Source organism: Oncorhynchus gorbuscha, linkage group LG08, assembly GCF_021184085.1.
Source record: "Oncorhynchus gorbuscha isolate QuinsamMale2020 ecotype Even-year linkage group LG08, OgorEven_v1.0, whole genome shotgun sequence".
NCBI classification, from domain to species: Eukaryota; Metazoa; Chordata; class Actinopteri; order Salmoniformes; family Salmonidae; genus Oncorhynchus; species Oncorhynchus gorbuscha.
In genome coordinates, this window is record NC_060180.1 from 74,246,962 (window position 1) to 74,268,592 (window position 21,631).

The 21,631-nt window shown below is 46.1% G+C and overlaps 1 protein-coding gene across 1 annotated transcript in view; it reads left to right on the forward strand.

Moving 5' to 3' along the window:
* Nucleotides 1-441: 441 nt before the first annotated feature.
* LOC124042182 (collagen alpha-1(XI) chain-like) overlaps nucleotides 442-21,631 on the forward strand; it is a 202,892-nt gene continuing 181,702 nt past the window's right edge. The window contains exons 1-2 of the mRNA XM_046360585.1: nucleotides 442-846; nucleotides 20,706-20,870. Of these exons, the coding sequence (XP_046216541.1) occupies nucleotides 732-846; nucleotides 20,706-20,870 (280 nt within the window). The 5' untranslated portion in view covers nucleotides 442-731. The remainder of the gene's footprint in view (nucleotides 847-20,705; nucleotides 20,871-21,631) is intronic.

Below are 21,631 nucleotides of genomic sequence, written 5' to 3' on the forward strand. Positions count from 1 at the left end.
TTGATAGTGTTGGCCAAAGAATTATAAAAAATAATATATATATTTTTTTAAAAAATCGAAATTACGCTATTTACATTCAGATGTAATTGATTTAATCCAATAAAAAAAAAACCAATACCACTGCAGTGGAATGTATAGATGATATGCTATGGGTGTTGTAGATAAAACTGTAATGTCTTGTTATTTCGCATCAGTGTCTCTCCCTCTGTCCCTCCATCCATCTCCGTATGACAATACGATACGAAGACTATTGGATAACTGACGCGACTCCTAATCAACGCTCCAACACTTTCTTGTAACTAAGGACGTCTGGCCACTCTTGAATGACAGATGGTTGGGCGGGACCAGGAGTCAACTTTCCAGCATGGTGATTCGCTAAACGGAACATTTTCCATGTCAGTTTCCTGCTAGTCGCGGTTCAGAGGTTCGTGCCGCCTCCCTCCCTCCAGACTGCGCGCGCGGCTCTCGGAGCAATCGAACTGTCTCCGGTACTTTGCTGAACGCCCGTACACCTTCAGTCTAAGGGCTGGAGATAAGGGAAAGTGGAGCAAGAGGCCCAGTTTGGCTCTAAAGAAGAAACGAATTCTGTTTTCCACGTATGGCTTTGTTGTATTAACAACACACCGATATATTGTTTTTGGTGGATTTGTGGGAGGAAAAGGACACACATTTTGTTCTGAAAGTTCGGCCGTTTTTTTTTTCAGAAGCTTTGTGGCGTTGAGTGAGAGACCATGGAGATGCAAATATGGTCCACAAGGTGGAAAACCAAGAGCCGGCTTTTGTACCCCACTCTAACCACCATCGTCACTCTCACTGTCCTTCTGCAAGTCGTCAATGTCCAAGCAGGTAAGTATCTGTTATTGGCGGAACGCGTTTCAGAACCGTTCACCTCGCAAACTCTCCCTGATGTTTCTTGGGGACGTGCAGGGTTGGTTTATCAATCGATCACGTCGTTTCAGTAGAGCCAGTGCCACACTCACTGCGCTGTTTCTGCTGATGTTGACAGCACACTGAAAGAAACATTTAGATAACGAATGTTAATGCCAGTGTCATAAAATCCATGAATTAAGAGTCACCGCATGTGAATCCATGATCAAATATAAGAATGTTTCAAATACGGCCAGTGCCATACTTTTTAAAAGCATGTGTTTGTGTGTGCGTGTGTGTAAATCGCGATGTGAAATGCTCTCGTCAGCCTACGTTGCAGACAGTGATGCTACCGCCATTCAGCGGTGAACACCCAGCGAGACTCGTACAGGTGCGCTCGATTATATCGCCCCGCTCTTTGCGCGATACCCCAAAAATAGCGGCTCGTACGTGGCATTCTGTTGTAGAGGTATTACCCGTCAAAACTGTTCCCATGTCGCTCTCATGCGAATGTTTTAAATGGTTTAGCCAGACAAATAGGCTTTGTTTGTCCCGGTGGTCCGCTGTAATGTGGACACAGCTATCGAGAGAGGAATTCCGTAGGGTAGCAATCTCACACCTCGGCTATAGAATCCTATAGCCACTGCATAGCTTAACGTCAGAGTATTGATACGGTTAACGACAGAGTATTGATACGGTTAACGACAGAGTATTGATTCGACTTTCTCACCTTCCCAAAAGAACCGCGTAATACGGACGGCTCTGACTTTTACGCATGAGTGTGTAGAGTTTGGCAGACTGCACATCAGCCGTAGGCGCTCGGTGGTTTAAAACTGAGACAGATGTGTTATAACATAACTTAACACACACTAATAATTAACTGGAACTATATGCTGGTTTTGAAATGTATCAATTGATTTCACCTATTTTACATTGCCAATATGATTTTTTAAATACATTTTAACGTCACTCTCTTCCAAACTATCTGTCAATGATATGCTATACTCTCGTGACATCCTCGATGTGTATTTAGCATAATACATGTCAGCAATTCACTCAATTTGCCTAATTTTGGAGGCATTTTCCTATATGGTTTCGGGATATTTTAAAGTGATTCATAGACTTTTCACACAGACGGTATGAGGCACTGTTGTACCATGGGAGAATATGCTACTGCGTATAGGTAGTACTGTCGCCTATGGGGCGATGCTCTCAATTGTAGGAATGAAATGCATATAGAGGCCAGAAGTAGAAAACACCATTTCTCCGCTCTACCCTGGTTACCACTAAGCCCAATAACTCTCCACTCTACCCTGGTTACCACTAAGCCCAATAACTCTCCACTCTACCCTGGTTACCACTAAGCCCAATAACTCTCCACTCTACCCTGGTTACCACTAAGCCCAATAAGTATCTATTCTACCCTGGTTACCACTAAGCCCAATGACTCCCCACTCTTCCCTGGTTACTACTAAGCCCAATAACACTCCACTCTTCCCTGGTTACCACTAAGCCCAATAACTCTTCACTCTACCCTCGTTACCACTAAGCTCAATGAGTCTCCACTCTTCCCTGGTTACCTCTAAGCCCAATAACTCTCCACTCTACCCTGGTTACCACTAAGCCCAATAACTCTCCACTCTACCCTGGTTACCACTAAGCCCAATAAGTATCTATTCTACCCTGGTTACCACTAAGCCCAATGACTCCCCACTCTTCCCTGGTTACTACTAAGCCCAATAACACTCCACTCTTCCCTGGTTACCACTAAGCCCAATAACTCTTCACTCTACCCTCGTTACCACTAAGCTCAATGAGTCTCCACTCTTCCCTGGTTACCTCTAAGCCCAATAACTCTCCACTCTACCCTGGTTACCACTAAGCCCAATAACTCTCCACTCTACCCTGGTTACCACTAAGCCCAATAACTCTCCACTCTACCCTGGTTACCACTAAGCCCAATAACTCTCCACTCTACCCTGGTTACCACTAAGCCCAATAAGTATCTATTCTACCCTGGTTACCACTAAGCCCAATGACTCCCCACTCTTCCCTGGTTACTACTAAGCCCAATAACTCTCCACTCTTCCCTGGTTACCACTAAGCCCAATAACTCTTCACTCTACCCTCGTTACCACTAAGCTCAATGAGTCTCCACTCTTCCCTGGTTACCTCTAAGCCCAATAACTCTCCACTCTACCCTGGTTACCACTAAGCCCAATAAATCTCCACTCTACCCTGGTTACCACTAAGCCCAATAACTCTCCACTCTACCCTGGTTACCACTAAGCCCAATAAGTATCTATTCTACCCTGCTTACCACTAAGCCCAATGAGTCTCCACTCTTCCCTGGTTACCTACTAAGCCCAATAACTCTCCACTCTACCCTGGTTACCACTAAGCCCAATGAGTCTCCACTCTACCCTGGTTACCACTAAGCCCAATAACTCTCCACTCTACCCTGGTTACCACTAAGCCCAATAACTCTCCACTCTACCCTGTTTACCACTAAGCCCAATGAGACTCCACTCTTCCCTGGTTACCACTAAGCCCAATAACTCTCCTCTCTACCCTGGTTACCACTAAGCCCAATAACTCTCCTCTCTACCCTGGTTACCACTAAGACCAATAACTCTCCACTCTACCCTGGTTACCACTAAGCCCAATAAGTATCTATTCTACCCTGGTTACCACTAAGCCCAATGACTCCCCACTCTTCCCTGGTTACCACTAAGCCCAATAACTCTCCACTCTACCCTGGTTACCACTAAGCCCAATAACTCTCCACTCTACCCTGTTTACCACTAAGCCCAATGAGACTCCACTCTTCCCTGGTTACCACTAAGCCCAATAACTCTCCTCTCTACCCTGGTTACCACTAAGCCCAATAACTCTCCTCTCTACCCTGGTTACCACTAAGACCAATAACTCTCCACTCTACCCTGGTTACCACTAAGCCCAATAAGTATCTATTCTACCCTGGTTACCACTAAGCCCAATAACTCTCCACTCTACCCTGGTTACCACTAAGCCCAATAAGTATCTACTCTACCCTGGTTACCACTAAATCCAATGACTCCCCACTCTTCCCTGGTTACCACTAAGCCCAATAAGTATCTACTCTGCCCTGGTCACCACTAAGCCCAATAACTCTTCACTCTACCCTGGTTACCACTAAGCCCAATAAGTATCTACTCTGCCCTGGTCACCACTAAGCCCAATAACTCTTCACTCTACCCTGGTTACCACTAAGCCCAATAACTCTCCACTCTACCCTGGTCACCACTAAGCCCAATAAGTATCTACTCTGCCCTGGTCACCACTAAGCCCAATAACTCTTCACTCTACCCTGGTCACCACTAAGCCCAATAAGTATCTACTCTACCCTGGTCACCACTAAGCCCAATAACTCTTCACTCTACCCTGGTTACCACTAAGCCCAATAACTCTCCACTCTACCCTGGTCACCACTAAGCCCAATAAGTATCTACTCTACCCTGGTCACCACTAAGCCCAATAACTCTTCACTCTACCCTGGTTACCACTAAGCCCAATAACTCTCCACTCTACCCTGGTCACCACTAAGCCCAATAAGTATCTACTCTGCCCTGGTCACCACTAAGCCCAATAACTCTCCACTCTACCCTGGTTACCACTAAGCCCAATAAGTATCTACTCTGCCCTGGTTACCACTAAGCCCAATAACTCTCCACTCTACCCTGGTTACCACTAAGCCCAATAACTCTCCACTCTACCCTGGTTACCACTAAGCCCAATAACTCTCCACTCTACCCTGGTTACCACTAAGCCCAATAAGTATCTATTCTACCCTGGTTACCACTAAGCCCAATGACTCCCCACTCTTCCCTGGTTACTACTAAGCCCAATAACACTCCACTCTTCCCTGGTTACCACTAAGCCCAATAACTCTTCACTCTACCCTCGTTACCACTAAGCTCAATGAGTCCCCACTCTTCCCTGGTTACCTCTAAGCCCAATAACTCTCCACTCTACCCTGGTTACCACTAAGCCCAATAACTCTCCACTCTACCCTGGTTACCACTAAGCCCAATAACTCTCCACTCTACCCTGGTTACCACTAAGCTCAATAACTCTCCACTCTACCCTGGTTACCACTAAGCCCAATAAGTATCTATTCTACCCTGGTTACCACTAAGCCCAATGACTCCCCACTCTTCCCTGGTTACTACTAAGCCCAATAACTCTCCACTCTTCCCTGGTTACCAATAAGCCCAATAACTCTTCACTCTACCCTCGTTACCACTAAGCTCAATGAGTCTCCACTCTTCCCTGGTTACCTCTAAGCCCAATAACTCTCCACTCTACCCTGGTTACCACTAAGCCCAATGAGTCTCCACTCTGCCCTGGTTACCACTAAGCCCAATAACTCTCCACTCTACCCTGGTCACCACTAAGCCCAATAACTCTTCACTCTACCCTGGTTACCACTAAGCCCAATAACTCTCCACTCTACCCTGGTCACCACTAAGCCCAATAAGTATCTACTCTGCCCTGGTCACCACTAAGCCCAATAACTCTTCACTCTACCCTGGTCACCACTAAGCCCAATAAGTATCTACTCTACCCTGGTCACCACTAAGCCCAATAACTCTTCACTCTACCCTGGTTACCACTAAGCCCAATAACTCTCCACTCTACCCTGGTCACCACTAAGCCCAATAAGTATCTACTCTACCCTGGTCACCACTAAGCCCAATAACCCTGGTTACCACTAAGCCCAATAAGTATCTACCCTGGTTACCACTAAGCCCAATAACTCTCCACTCTACCCTGGTCACCACTAAGCCCAATAAGTATCTACTCTGCCCTGGTCACCACTAAGCCCAATAAGGGCCGTTGGTGGAAAGAGTTCTCTCATCTTTGTCTACCCTGTTCAGGATAATTGCTTATTTCCCTTGATTGTAGATATTATGAAATGAATATTGGTTAGCCCCTGCTGTTATATATGTGTTGACTCTGTTAAGTTGACTTTGATATTATGAGCTAAGGCAGCAAGTCGGTATCAATAGCCGAACCATGCCTACATTATTATGACGAGGAGTGGAACATATTCCTAGGGCACCAAAGGGTGCCCTGTGCCTTACGATGTGTTTTCCTTTGTTGATTTTATGCCGGCACGTATTACAGTAGCCTAGGTTGACTACAGAACCAGTGTCTTACATTCTACAGTCTAGCTGTAATTCTAAAGAGGTTCCTGTCCATGTAAGGTTCCGTCTTGGATGACATGGGGTGTGTCTGTCTGTGATGTCAGCTGATATCTCTGAATTGGTGACCACAACTTCCTCTACCCAGGATGATATGCCGTCTGTCTGGACAGTTCATGTGGTTGGAATGTCCTGTGCAACCAAACCCTCCCCCGAACCTCCACCTTCCTCTTCCCACCCTTCACCCTCCTCTTCTCACCCTTATACTCCCTTTTAATACATTGTAGATAACTAACAATTAGATTATTAGGGGACATTATTCCAGATATAGCCTGTTAAACTAGATACCCATCTATAATGGAATACCTCACACCCACACGGGCATGGCTCATCTATCCTCCTCCTCCTCCTCCTCCTCCTCCTCCTCCTCCTCCTCCTCCTCCTCCTCCTCCTCCTCCTCCTCCTCCTCCTCCTCCTCCTCCTCCTCCCTCCTCCTCCTCCTCTTCCTCCTCCGCCTCTTCTTCCTCCTCCTCCTCCTTCAATCTCCTCCTCCTCCTCCTCCTCCTCCTCCTCCTCCTCCTCCTCCTCCTCCTCCTCCTCCTCCTCCTCCTCTTCCTCCTCTTCCTCCTCCTCCTCCGCCTCCTCTGTGTGTGTGATGTTTAAACAGACCAGAATTGCATAATGTGACTAGCAAACATTTACAGGCTTTCCAGGGATCTGTAATTGTCACTTATGCTGCCAACTCTGTATAGATGGTGACAAGCAACAGCACAGAGAAAGATTATAGCCTACATCTCATGATGTTAGGTACACCAAGCCAAAAGAGCCACAGAGCCACATAGCCACAGAGCCTTAATAAGGCAAAAAGCAGGAATTAAAAAGTGAATCATGAAAGGCGAGCAAAATTTGAGTGTCACTCTTTGGGTAGGAAAACATAGTGGAAAGAGTCTGGATTATAGATGCTTCCAGAATGTGCTTCATTCGTTTAGTTTCAACCTAAAGGGGATACTTTTCCTTTATGGCTTTATCCAAATAGCATTTTAACACTGAAAGTGTGAAAATAACCAACCCAAAAGATAGAGTGAATGTTTTGTTTGTTCTGTTCTGTTCTGGGTTATAGTTTGAGAACTGTAGTGCTGCTGTTTTAAAAAACTGCTTGTCTCAAATGTCTCTACCAGATGTGGTCACGTGTGTCTGCACAATGCTCCGTTCGGTTCCTTCGTTCGTTCAGCCTGGGGGAGAAATGTGCTCCTCAGCTCTCCCTCATCAGTGTCTCAGGCCTGTTAACATGACAGACAGTTGGTCTGCTTCCCAAATGGCACCCTAACCCCTACCGCACAGTAGTGCACAACTTTTGACCACGGACTGTAGGGCCCTATGATATAGGGAGTAAGCTGCCATTTGGGAAACAGACAGAAAGTATATGACAGGCCCTGACAGCAGACAGGCAGCAGAGGACTGTCATGTATATCACAGGCCCTGACAGTAGACAGGCAGCAGAGGACTGTTATGTATATCACCGGGCCCTGACAGTAGACAGGCAGCAGAGGACTGTCATGTATATCACCGGGCCCTGACAATAGACAGGCAGCAGAGGACTGTTATGTATATCACCGGGCCCAGACAGTAGACAGGCAGCAGAGGACTGTCAGTAGACAGTAGACAGGCAGCAGAGGACTGTTATGTATATCACCGGGCCCTGACAGTAGACAGGCAGCAGAGGACTGTCATGTATATCACCGGGCCCTGACAGTAGACAGGCAGCAGAGGACTGTTATGTATATCACCGGGCCCAGACAGTAGACAGGCAGCAGAGGACTGTCATGTATATCACAGGCCCTGACAGTAGACAGGCAGTAGAGGACTGTCATGTATATCACAGGCCCTGACAGTAGACAGGCAGTAGAGGACTGTCATGTATATCACAGGCCCTGACAGTAGACAGGCAGCAGAGGACTGTCATGTATATCACAGGCCCTGACAGTAGACAGGCAGCAGAGGACTGTCATGTATATCACAGGCCCTGACAGTAGACAGGCAGCAGAGGACTGTCATGTATATCACAGGCCCTGACAGTAGACAGGCAGCAGAGGACTGTCATGTATATCACAGGCCCTGACAGTAGACAGGCAGCAGAGGACTGTCATGTATATCACAGGCCCTGACAGTAGACAGGCAGCAGAGGACTGTCATGTATATCACCGGGCCCAGACAGTAGACAGGCAGCAGAGGACTGTCGTTCATATTTGAAGATGATTGTTAGTTGACTTCTAAGATATCGAGTTTCGATAGACAATGTGCCTACGAGTGACTGGGACTGGTAACATTTAACTGTAGTCAAATCCCCTGTCCTTCAGTAGGAGTTTCTGTCCCTTTGTCATTATATAGAATATGGTTTATAATTGGCATTGTGGTACGGAAGGAAATGTGTCTCAAACTAGTCTCACGTCGCATTCTAAAACCACCTCTGAAGGATGCAATGTTTTTAATTTATTTTTTAAAGATACTTATGTAGTGCTGCTAAAGGGTTTTGGGATATTGCCTGTTTTTTGTGTCTTTTTTTTTTAGCGCTTCTGTGAGGAGGTGGTTTGGAAGGAAAGGGGGTTGGTGGAGGGAGGGATAGAGGGAGAAGGGGAGAAGAGGTGGGGGGGGGCAATTCCTGGCCAATTCAACACATCTGGAATATATGAGTCTGGGAGGTATGCAGTAATGCAGCATTCTCCAGCTCACAAAGAGGCCTTTGGTTCAGCATGATTCTCTTTTTTTCCTCTTCTTCTTCACAACCAGTAGCTCAGTACTCGGGACAATATACAGACGGAGCAGGAGACTTTGGGTTTTTTATGGGGCATCTTCTAGAGGGGAGAAAGATTTATTTTTATTTTTATAAAAAAAAAAAAAATAAACTTTCAGTGAAGTTATCTCATATTTTGGGGCTTCTTTTTATTGGGTATCTTCTAGATACTAAAATGTAAAAAAAATATATTTTAAAAACCTTTCAGGTGAAGTTATCTCATAACGTGACTTGTATTAGTTCTGTGTGAGTTCGAGTGCAGTGAGGACTGCAGGATTTGTGGTCCTCAGAGAGAAAGGACCTGTTCAGTCATTCCAAAGAAACCAATTCAACTCCGACACAAAAGCAGTAAGAAAGGAATGAGACATAAAGTGAGACCCAGGGCTCTGTTTCCGGCTGGTGTTAAAAACACACGTTAGTTTTCCATTTCATCATGTGTAAACTGGCGCACTGGCATCTTCCAACCCCTAACGCCGGGTTCAGCAATGTACCTGTCTAACATCAGTTCGCTTGGGCTGAGGCGGGAGGGCTGGAAATATTTGATGTGTGTCCTTTTAAAGGAAAGATGAACCCATTTTTATGTTAATTTTTTTATATATATATATATATATATTCTATCTGCACGATGTTCTAACATTTAATGTTTTCATGTGTATCTAAACGAGTGCCGTTCAAGTAGGCAAAACATTTTTGGCACCAAATGTGATAAAGTGTCTCTCACTACACTGGAAATAAACAGGAATATGACTTCTAGATGGGAAGAAGAAGAAACTGGAGAAAATGTTTTAAATTAAAACATAGAGTCTCGTGTTTCCTTCAAAACAAGTGCAAAAGTGTCCACTTCATGCAGCGCTAATGGAAAGTTTTCAGACCCAGGAAAATCAGGTATTTCCTGTAACCCAGTTGATGACGGTTTTGATTTTGAGAAGCCTATCCAGCTATGACTCACAGTGCCCATGGAAGGAGAGATGTGCCTCTTTTTTGGTCCCCCCCCCCCATTTAATTTAATTAGATTTTAAAAAACAAGCATATCCTCCCGTCCCATTTAATCAAGTCTGGTTTAGCAGCATTGTATGGGTGTGTCTTTTTTATCCTGGCCATTAGCCAAAAGTAGCCTTTTGAGTGAAGGGATTTTAAATGTTCTACTTGGGGAGTGTTTTGAAAATTATTTTTTTTTTTTTTGCCCTCGTACATAGGCAGCAATACAATTGATAAGAGTCGAGTATTTTTGTATAGACTAGTGGGTGTTCTACAGAAAGATTTGGGTGTGCAGTAACATTGAACGAGAGAAGGGGATTTATGATGTCATGCTTTTGAGACAATCCTTTTTTTAGTAATATTGGTGTTGGTTTAAAAAAACCATATTGATTGTTTTTTTTGGGGGGGGGATTTACTTCGATTAAACCCAAACTTATTACAAATGTTTACTTCGAATAGGTTCATCGTGAGAATGTGCATGGCTTGAATGCAATACAAATAAAATACTGCATCACTACAGACCATGGTTCGATCCCGGGCTATATCACAACCGGCCTTAATCGGAAATCCCATAGGGAGGCGAACAATAGGCCCAGGGTCGTCTGGTTTAGGGGAGGGTTTTGCCAGGGTAGGAAGTTTTTGTAAATAAGAATGTGTTCATAACTGGCTTGCCTATTTAAATAAAGGTTCATTAAATAAAACAGTAGATTTACGAGCGTTATAACAGTGGATAGGCCTTTTCTCTGTCTGATCTCTACCTCGCTCCTGTGAACAGTTTGGATGTGAGTAAAAACCCTCCATAGTCTGAGTTGCCCTTGTCTGTATTGTCCGCCCACAGGGAGCAATTATGGTGCCTCTAACTGTATTCAGAGAGAGACTAATAAAACACATTTTTGTTTGAGTTTTTCCTAGAATTTGATGCGAATTATACACTTATTTTTTATTTAGGCCTTATCAATAGCCTAGTGAATTGAATGTTGTTTATTGACTGTGTTGTGTGTTTGAAATGCCCATATCCAGACTGTGATTTACAGCCCCCTAAAACCGTGAGAATGCTATAGCTTGTGTTTAACAACATATTTTCATATTGAAACCATATGCAATAACGCAATTAGGACAATGTGGACTGTGAACATGTTCAACATATTTTCATATGTTTTATTATATTAGCAAATATGGAGCTACCTATTTTAAGGAACTGGACCATTAATGGACTAACAATAGAATTGGAGTTGATGACGACGCAATACATAAAAGACTGCAGTCATGGAACATGTTCTGATTGGCCAGTGAGGGGCCAGGCGTCGACACACCCACAACTTGTTAATTGGTCAAAAGCCCAGCACTCTCGTGCCACCACTAGATTCTACACCCATAATTCTGGGTGTGAAAATAGAAAAATGACAGTATTTCAGACACACCCATGAACCTACAACACTACTGCCAGCGCTGAGATTTACCATTGCGTTAGGTTTGTTAGCCCTGACTGTCCATAATTTTGTCTTGAGACCCTTTCTTTAGACCTTGGGTCTTCTTTTACATTACAAAATAACCATTTCCTGTACAAAGACGAGTTAGGTCAAACAACCAGAAGAGTGGTTTCTGTTAATGTGGTAGCAGAGAGGACGTTATTAGTTCAGGTAATGTGTGAGCTGAGAGAACGTTATTAGTTCATTATGTCTTATAGTAAGGAAGGGAAGAGTGTTATGGTGAGTGTGAGAGAGAGAGAGAGAGAGAGAGAGAGAGAGAGAGAGAGAGAGAGAGAGAGAGAGAGAGAGAGAGAGAGAGAGAGAGAGAGAGAGACAGAGAGAGAGACAGAGAGAGAGAGAGAGAGAGAGACAGATACAGAGAAAAAGAGGTGAGAGAGAGAGAGAGAGAGAGAGGAGAGAGAGAGGAGAGAGAGGAAAGAGAGAGAGAGAAAAAGATGTAGGGAGAGAAAGAGAGGGAGAGACAGAGAGAGAGACAGAGAGAGACAGAGAGAGACAGAGAGAGAGAGACATATGTAGAGATGCACAGAGAGGGAGAGAGACAGAGAGAAAGAGAGGGAGAGACAGAGGGACAGAGAGAGAGGGAGAGACAGAGAGACAGAGAGAAAGAGAGGGAGAGGGAGAGAGAAAGACAGGGAGATGGAGAGACAGAGAGGGACAGAGAGAAAGAGAGGGAGAGACAGATGGAGAGAGAAAGAGAGGGAGAGACAGAGGGACAGAGAGAAAGAGAGGGAGAGGGAGAGAGAAAGACGGGGAGATGGAGAGACAGAGAGGGACAGAGAGAAAGAGAGGGAGAGACAGATGGAGAGAGAAAGACAGGGAGAGACAGATGGAGAGAGAAAGAGAGGGAGAGACAGAGGGACATAGAGAAAGAGAGACAGATGGAGAGAGAAAGACAGGGAGAGACAGATGGAGAGAGAAAGAGAGGTCTGGGTATAGGAAGTGGTGTCAGGCCTCCTAATGTGTTCAGCATGTTGACTAGCCACGCCCCCAGGACCTCCACCTGGCCTCCAAGCAGGAACAAGAAACTTCCAGATCAGCACTTCCTGTCCTCAACCAGCCAGATGTTACTCGGGAGATTATGAAAATATAATATGATGAAAAATCTAAACAGTGATATTCTTTTAAGGTGATAAAATCAGATTATTTAAATCTCTTTATGAGTAGGTGTGGTTGAAATGGATTTAAGAGTAGGGGAAATGTCTGCAGAGTAATGATACCTCGGCTTCTGTCCAAAGTTAACAGTCTCTTTCTAATCGGACAACCCACTTTCCAAAAAATGTAGAGAGAGAGAGGTCCTTGACGAAAGTTAAATATCCAGTTTATACAAAGTTTACATCGCTGTTATTTCAACTTGACAAATTACATTATTCTGAATCTTGAGAATATTTTTTTTGACCTTAGAAATAGAACGATTTAGAAATAGAATGATTTAGAAATAGAACGACTTTCTACAATAGTTATTCTTTTTCTATGCTTTATTCCATCCATAAAGTCTGTTAATCCTTCGTCTGTGTATTTTGGCCAAGACTCCACTGGTTTCATTGTACTTTATGATGTCTTATAAGTGACTCAGAGATATATCATGGCTTTATAAGAAAGGCTTCATTATTAAGCCCTGTGAAATACTTTCCCAGGAGCACAGAGGGAGAGAGAGAGATAAACACAGAGAGAGAGAGAGAGCGAGAGAGAGAGAGAGAGAGAGAGAGAGAGAGAGAGAGAGAGGGAGAGAGAGAGAGATAAACAGAGAGAGAGATAGAGATAGCGAGAGAGAGAGAGAGAGAGAGAGAGAGAGGAGAGACAGACAGAGAGACAGACAGACAGACAGACAGACAGACAGACAGACAGACAGACAGACAGACAGACAGACAGACAGACAGACAGACAGACAGACAGACAGACAGACAGACAGACAGACAGACAGACAGACAGACAGACAGACAGAGAGAGAGAGAGAGGGGCAGAGAGAGAGAGAGAGGGGCAGAGAGAGAGAGAGAGGCAGAGAGAGAGAGGCAGAGAGAGAGAGAGGCAGAGAGAGAGAGAGGCAGAGAGAGAGAGTGGCAGAGAGAGAGAGAGAGAGAGAGAGAGAGGGGCAGAGAGAGAGAGAGAGGGGCAGAGAGAGAGGCAGAGAGAGAGAGGTAGAGAGAGAGGTAGAGAGAGAGGTAGAGAGAGAGGTAGAGAGAGAGGTAGAGAGAGAGAGAGAGAGAGAGAGAGAGAGAGAGAGAGAGAGAGAGAGAGAGAGAGAGAGAGAGAGGCAGTTAGAGAGAGGTAGAGAGAGAGAGGCAGAGAGAGAGAGAGGAGAGAGAGAGGGAGAGAGAGAGAGGTAGAGAGAGAGAGGTAGAGAGAGAGGTAGAGAGAGAGAGAGAGAGAGAGAGAGAGAGAGAGAGAGAGAGGTAGAGAGAGAGAGAGGCAGAGAGAGAGAGAGAAAGAGAGAGAGGGATCAAAACGTCTTCCTGTTTAACTTGGTCAGTGGGGATTCAACACACTGAGAACCCCATTAGCTTGTATCACCCTTCAGTCAGGTCACTTAATAAATTCCTTCTTCGAGTAAGATTTCCTCCGTCAGAAGATTGCATATTAAATTCCTTAGGTCTATCTTTAGATCTACAAAGACCTATACTACTTCCACTGATCCAAACACTCTGAGATTAGCACCATTTTTATCATCATATAGTGAGAATATTGCAATAAGAATAAAATAAATAAATAATAATAGTTAATAAAAAATAAAAATAATAATAAATTCAAATAAAATAAAATGTTATTTGTCATAAACAACAGGTGTAGACTAACAGGTACCAGTGCTGAGTCAATGTGCAGGGGTATGAGGTAATTGAGGTAGATATGTACATATAGGTAGGGGTAAACAGGTACCAGTGCTGAGTCAATGTGCAGGGGTATGAGGTAATTGAGGTAGATATGTACATATAGATAGGGGTAAACAGGTACCAGTGCTGAGTCAATGTGCAGGGGTATGAGGTAACTGAGGTAGATATGTACATATAGGTAGGGGTAAACAGGTACCAGTGCTGAGTCAATGTGCAGGGGTATGAGGTAATTGAGGTAGATATGTACATATAGGTAGGGGTAAACAGGTACCAGTGCTGAGTCAATGTGCAGGGGTATGAGTTAATTGAGGTAGATATGTACATATAGGTAGGGGTAAACAGGTACCAGTGCTGAGTCAATGTGCAGGGGTATGAGGTAATTGAGGTAGATATGTACATATAGGTAGGGGTAAACAGGTACCAGTGCTGAGTCAATGTGCAGGGGTATGAGGTAATTGAGGTAGATATGTACATATAGGTAGGGGTAAAGTGACAGATGATAAACAGTAGCAGCAGTGTATGTGATGAGTCAAAAAAAAGTTTGTGCAAAAAAAAGGTCAATGCAGGTAGTTATTTGGTTAATTAACTACCTATTTAACAGTCTTATGGAGGTAGAAGCTGTTCAGGGTCGCGGTCTTATGGCGTGGTGGTAGAAGCTGTTCAGGGTCGCGGTCTTATGGCGTGGGGGTAGAAGCTGTTCAGGGTCGCGGTCTTATGGCGTGGGGGTAGAAGCTGTTTAGGGTCGCGGTCTTATGGCGTGGTGGTAGAAGCTGTTTAGGGTCGCGGTCTTATGGCGTGGTGGTAGAAGCTGTTCAGGGTCGCGGTCTTATGGCGTGGGGGTAGAAGCTGTTCAGGGTCGCGGTCTTATGGCGTGGGGGTAGAAGCTGTTTAGGGTCGCGGTCTTATGGCGTGGGGGTAGAAGCTGTTCAGGGTCGCGGTCTTATGGCGTGGGGGTAGAAGCTGTTCAGGGTCGCGGTCTTATGGCGTGGGGGTAGAAGCTGTTCAGGGTCGCGGTCTTATGGCGTGGGGGTAGAGGCTGTTCAGGGTCGCGGTCTTATGGCGTGGGGGTAGAAGCTGTTCAGGGTCGCGGTCTTATGGCGTGGTGGTAGAAGCTGTTTAGGGTCGCGGTCTAATGGCGTGGGGGTAGAAGCTGTTCAGGGTCGCGGTCTTATGGCGTGGGGGTAGAAGCTGTTCAGGGTCGCGGTCTTATGGCGTGGGGGTAGAAGCTGTTCAGGGGGGTCTTATGGCATGGGGGTAGAAGCTGTTCAGGGTCGCGGTCTTATGGCGTGGTGGTAGAAGCTGTTCAGGGTCGCCGTCTTATGGCGTGGGGGTAGAAGCTGTTCAGGGTCGCGGTCTTATGGCGTGGGGGTAGAAGCTGTTTAGGGTCGGGTCTTATGGCGTGGTGGTAGAAGCTGTTTAGGGTCGCGGTCTTATGGCGTGGGGGTAGAAGCTGTTCAGGGTCGCGGTCTTATGGCGTGGTGGTAGAAGCTGTTCAGGGTCGCGGTCTTATGGCGTGGTGGTAGAAGCTGTTTAGGGTCGCGGTCTTATGGCGTGGTGGTAGAAGCTGTTCAGGGTCGCGGTCTTATGGCGTGGTGGTAGAAGCTGTTTAGGGTCGCGGTCTTATGGCGTGGGGGTAGAAGCTGTTCAGGGTCGCGGTCTTATGGCGTGGTGGTAGAAGCTGTTTAGGGTCGCGGTCTTATGGCGTGGGGGTAGAAGCTGTTCAGGGTCGCGGTCTTATGGCGTGGTGGTAGAAGCTGTTTAGGGTCGCGGTCTTATGGCGTGGGGGTAGAAGCTGTTCAGGGTCGCGGTCTTATGGCGTGGGGGTAGAAGCTGTTCAGGGTCGCGGTCTTATGGCGTGGGGGTAGAAGCTGTTCAGGGTCGCGGTCTTATGGCGTGGGGGTAGAAGCTGTTCAGGGTCGTGTCGGCTCCAGGCCTTGTGCATTGGTGGCAGAGAGAACAGTCTGTGACTTGGGTGGCTGGAGTCTTTGACAATGTTTCGGTGCGTTCCTCTGACACCGCCTGGTATAGAGGTCCTGGATGACAGGCGGGTCGGCCCCAGTGATGTACTGGGCCGTACTCACCACCCTCTGTACCGCCTTGCGGTCAGATGCCAAGCAGTGATGCAGCCAGTCAAGATGCTCTCGATGGTGTAGCTGTAGAACTTCTAGAGGATCCGAGGGCCCCACGCCAAATCTTTTCTTCCTCCTGATGGGAAAGAGGCGTTGTCGTGTTTTGTCTACGATAGATCCTTAGTGATGTTGACACTGAGGAACTTGAAGCCCTTGACCCACTCCCCCCCCCCCCCCCCACAGCCCTGTCGATGTGGGGGAGTACCCTTCCGTTTCCTCTAGATTCTTCTTTGAGTGATATTTGGGACTAAACCCGTTAGGTTTCTATTCTTTCAATGAATCCAACTGTCTGAGAACCCTGCTGATCTTTATCATCAATGCAGTGAGATTGCATGTTAAATTCCTCCTTCTAGTTCTCTTTCTATGAAGCCTTTATGCGACCAGACTAGAGAGACTTCGGGAAGACTCCATTCTTGTCAGATCGTGTTACTTTATTATTGTTATTTATTATACTTTGGAAGGCGCTGCTTCCTGTCCGTTGACCCGGTAACAGAAGGACAGAGGGGTGACATAAGGATGACATAGGGGTGACATAGGGATGATGTAAGGGATGGACTGAGACCAGAAATGATCCCGGACCATTTTGTTCCACTCGTGCCCCCCCACACCCCCCCCCCCCATTATTCTCCATAGAATAATACTTTTACACCAAAGCCCTAATTTAGACTGACCCACTGGGTTAAAAATGGACCAGCCCATCTGGCATTTGCCCGGAAATGCCCTATGGCCAGTCCGCCCCTGTAAAGGGTTTGTTTTAGGGTGACATTTTTTGTTCTTCCTTTCTGTCCAGACAAGATTACCCCATGCTGTTGGGGATGGCTGGATGGCTGGAGGATCATTTTAAAAAATATATTTATTCTGGGTTTAGTTTGTCTTATAAGATGAGGGGTTCAGAGACAAGGGCTGCAATTCCAAACAAAGTGCACTATATAGGGAATAGGCTGCCATAGGGCTCTGGTCTAAAGTAGTGCACTATATAGGGAATAGGCTGCCATAGGGCTCTGGTCTAAAGTAGTGCACTATATAGGGAATAGGCTGCCATAGGGCTCTGGTCTAAAGTAGTGCACTATATAGGGAATAGGCTGCCATAGGGCTCTGGTCTAAAGTAGTGCACTATATAGGGAATAGGCTGCCATAGGGCTCTGGTCTAAAGTAGTGCACTATATAGGGAATAGGCTGCCATAGGGCTCTGGTCTAAAGTAGTGCACTATATAGGGAATAGGCTGCCATAGGGCTCTGGTCTAAAGTAGTGCACTATATAGGGAATAGGCTGCCATAGGGCTCTGGTCTAAAGTAGTGCACTATATAGGGAATAGGCTGCCATAGGGCTCTGGTCTAAAGTAGTGCACTATATAGGGAATAGGCTGCCATAGGGCTCTGGTCTAAAGTAGTGCACTATATAGGGAATAGGCTGCCATAGGGCTCTGGTCTAAAGTAGTGCACTATATAGGGAATAGGCTGCCATAGGGCTAAAGTAGTGCACTAGGGAATAGGCTGCCATAGGGCTCTGGTCTAAAGTAGTGCACTATATAGGGAATAGGCTGCCATAGGGCTCTGGTCTAAAGTAGTGCACTATATAGGGAATAGGCTGCCATAGGGCTCTGGTCAAAAGTAGTGCACTATATAGGGAATAGGCTGCCGTCTGGGAACGAAGCCCAGATGTGAAACGTGATGAAAGTGCTGTTAGATCACCTTCTTTATTTTCTATTCATTTATAGATGTTTTTATTTTGTCTTAACCTCTGCATTTTGTTGTGAAAGGGGGTACTATAGTTACTGAGTTGGATGTGCAGGGGTACGAGGTAATTGAGGTAGATTTGTACTACACATATAACTAGGAAACATGGTAAACAGTAGGTAACAGTAGCAGCAGTGAAGAGTCAAAAACAAAGTTAGTGCAACAAGGGTCAATGCAGGTAGTCCAGATAACTATTTAAATAACTATTTAAATAACTATTGAGCAGTCTAATAGCTTGGGAGTAGAAGCTGTTCAGGGTCCTGTTGGTAAAACAAAAATTGGTGCATCGTCGTGAGGTAGCAGAGAGAACAGTCTGTGACTTGGGTGGTTGGAATCTTTGACTATTTTTTTTTTGGGGGGGGGGGGAGTCTTCCTCTGACACCGCCTGGTTTTGACTTCCTAGTGAAATAAAGACGAAATACAATTGGCATAGAGGTCCTGGATGGCAGGGAGCTTGGCCCCAGTGATGTCGATAGTTGGTTCATATTTCCGTATCATGGTTCCGTGTGTCACTGTCATTCTGGTTAATAGGAGGGCGAATAACGATAGGCGATGTGGTTGACATGTTCTCGGTCTCCTTCTGGGGAAGAGGCCCTCTCAGGCCCTCTCAGGCCCTCTCAGGCCCTCTCAGGCCCTCTCTCTCAGGCACTCTCTCTCAGGCCCTCTCAGGCCCTCTCTCTCAGGCCCTCTCAGGCCCTCTCTCTCAGGCCCTCTCAGGCCCTCTCTCTCAGGCCCTCTCTCTCAGGCCCTCTCAGGCCCTCTCAGGCCCTTCAGGCCCTCTCTCTCAGGCCCTCTCAGGCCCTCTCAGGCCCTCTCAGGCCCTCTCTCTCAGGCCCTCTCAGGCCCTCTCAGGCCCTCTCTCTCAGGCCCTCTCTCTCAGGCCCTCTCTCTCAGGCCCTCTCAGGCCCTCTCAGGCCCTCTCTCTCAGGCCCTCTCTCTCAGGCCCTCTCTCTCAGGCCCTCTCAGGCCCCCTCTCAGGCCCTCTCAGGCCCTCTCAGGCCCTCTCTCTCAGGCCCTCTCAGGCCCTCTCAGGCCCTCTCTCAGGCCCTCTCAGGCCCTCTCTCAGGCTCTCTCAGGCCCTCTCAGGCCCTCTCAGGCCCCCTTCACCACTGTGTTTGGACCATGATCCTTAGTGAGCTGATCCTTCAGTAACAGTAACGTCTATATTCGGTCTCCCTTTAGAAAAGGATCCACACAAATCATCTGGTTACTGGAACTTTGTCAATGCCTGCGTCCCAAATTGCATCCTATTCCCTATATAGTGCACTACTTTTGAGCAGAGGCCTATGGGTTGGTTCCATGCGGGACGTTTTCAATGTATTAGTGAGAAGTGAAGAGACCCCCTGTGCGTACGGCTCCTTTAAAACCTAGTGCTGCTATTAGCCTGCTTGAAATTCCCCATAACCATACTGTATATCACTGTGACCCTCGGGGGAGGGAGGGAGGGGAACTAAGTCAATTAAATAGTTAGAGAATTCCTCTCGTCTTTGCTGATACAGCTAGTCAGTTGAGAGAGAGATAGAAAAAGGAGAGCGATAGTGAGAGGAACAGGAGAGAGAGAGAGAAGAGAGAGAGACACAGACCATAGTATGTGTAACAGTTGTAACAGTGTATGAAACAACAAAAGACACTACTTCAGTTCCTTTTCCATTTAATGGGAAAGGTTCTCAGTGGTGTTAAATTGCCTGTAAAACCTCAACCCTACTGTTGCAGACCCAAAGGTGTTTTATCCTCTCTCTCTCTTTCTCCAACTCTCTCTCTCTCTCTCTCTCTCTCTCTCTCTCTCTCTCTCTCTCTCTCTCTCTCTCTCTCTCTCTCTCTCTCTCTCTCTCTCTCTCTCTCTCTCTCTCTCTCTCTCTCTCTCTCTCTCTCTCTCTCTCTCTCTCTCTCTCTCTCTATCTCTCTCTCTCCTCTCTCTCCTCTCACTCTTTCTCTGTCTCTCTCTCCCCTGCTCTCTCTCTCTCTCTGTCTCTCCCCCTCTCTTAACCTCCCTTCCTGTGGGTCTGTAACTGTGGTTTTGTAGAGTGGACCCCATATAGGCTATTAAACCGATTAGATGGCCCCTAATCATCTTTACAGGCCCACCGCCCAGGTTTCTGCATTAAAAACACTGGTGTCCGTATGGGTAGATTTTCTCTTCACGTGCAGTAAAACATGTCCATCTTCTTGGAAAACGTCAAAACCTCCATCCTTTTTGTTGAGTGTTGTTCTATGGCAAAGCAACCGAGCTACTGCTTCAAACAGACGGCCCTATCAAAAGCTGTGTGCTGGAAAACCTTGGTAGAGCACATGGGTGTGTGGGAGTAGACATTGTGGTGCTCATGTGAATTTCCTGTCCTTTTCAGGCTTCAGTTCTACCACTACTTAAAACGTAGTTGATAGTTAATACCATTGGTAATTACAACAGTAATATACTTAAACTGTGAGGTGAAAGCTATATATATTCATTTAATAGCTTTCATGCTAGATTAAAGCGAGTAATATTTGCTTTTATGGGTTTGTGCTTTTATGAAACTCCTTTTTTTTTGTACTTAACCTCTTGAGGTCAAAGCTATAAAGAGGATACTATATCCTCACCCCTGAGGTATAAAACAAATCTATAAAAAAAATCGACAATACAGTACATTTGCTATACTGCTCCCATATGAACTTTCTCTTTATTTATAAATGACAAAACACTTGTCCCTCTCCTCTCTTCACAGCTGACCCAGTGGATGTACTCAAGGCTCTGGACTTCCACAGCTCTCCGGATGGCGTCCGTAAAGTCACGGGCTTCTGCGCTCACCGGAGAGGATCTAAACCTGACATAGCCTTCCGTGTGGGGAAGCAGGCCCAGATCAGCGCTCCCAGCATGCAACTCTTCCCAGGTGACTTAACCGATCTAAAGGCTCTGCATCTCAATGCTCACTACAGTTCCTGGTTCGACTCCAGGCTATATTACACCATCCTATGGGAATCTTGATTGACAGTCTGAGGTCCACACACGCTCACACAGACAGGTGCACACACACGTGCACACACACAGAGCCTACACACACTGGTTCCACACACACACACACACACGTTGACAAACACACACCAAATTCAAGGCCATTTTGGAAAGACAGACACATCAAACCTCACGTAAATTGATTTTCCACACGCTCCCAAGTGGCACAGCGGTCTAAAGGCTCTGCATCTCAATGCTCACTACAGTTCCTGGTTCGACTCCAGGCTGTATTACACCATCCTATGGGAATCTTGATTGACAGTCTGAGGTCCTGAGCGCTCTGGAGCAGGTTTTCTCTCTAGGTTCCCTTAGAGCCTGGTTCCTTAGGGCGGCGCACCGTTGACAAACACATCCAAATTCAAGGCCATTTTGGAAAGACAGACACGTCTTCGAAAGTGTTTGAATTCCAGATGGAACCGCATGCCTATTCCCTATGTAGTGCACCTCATTGGGAATAGGGTGCCATTTTGGACACTTCCAAGGGGTCTCCATAGATGCTACTGTCCTAAACTACAGTCCTAATCTACTGTCCTAAACTACACTCCTAAACTACTGTCCTCAACTACTGTCCTAAACTACTGTCCTAAACTGCTGTCCTAATCTACTGCCCTAATCTACTGTCCTAATCTACTGTCCTAA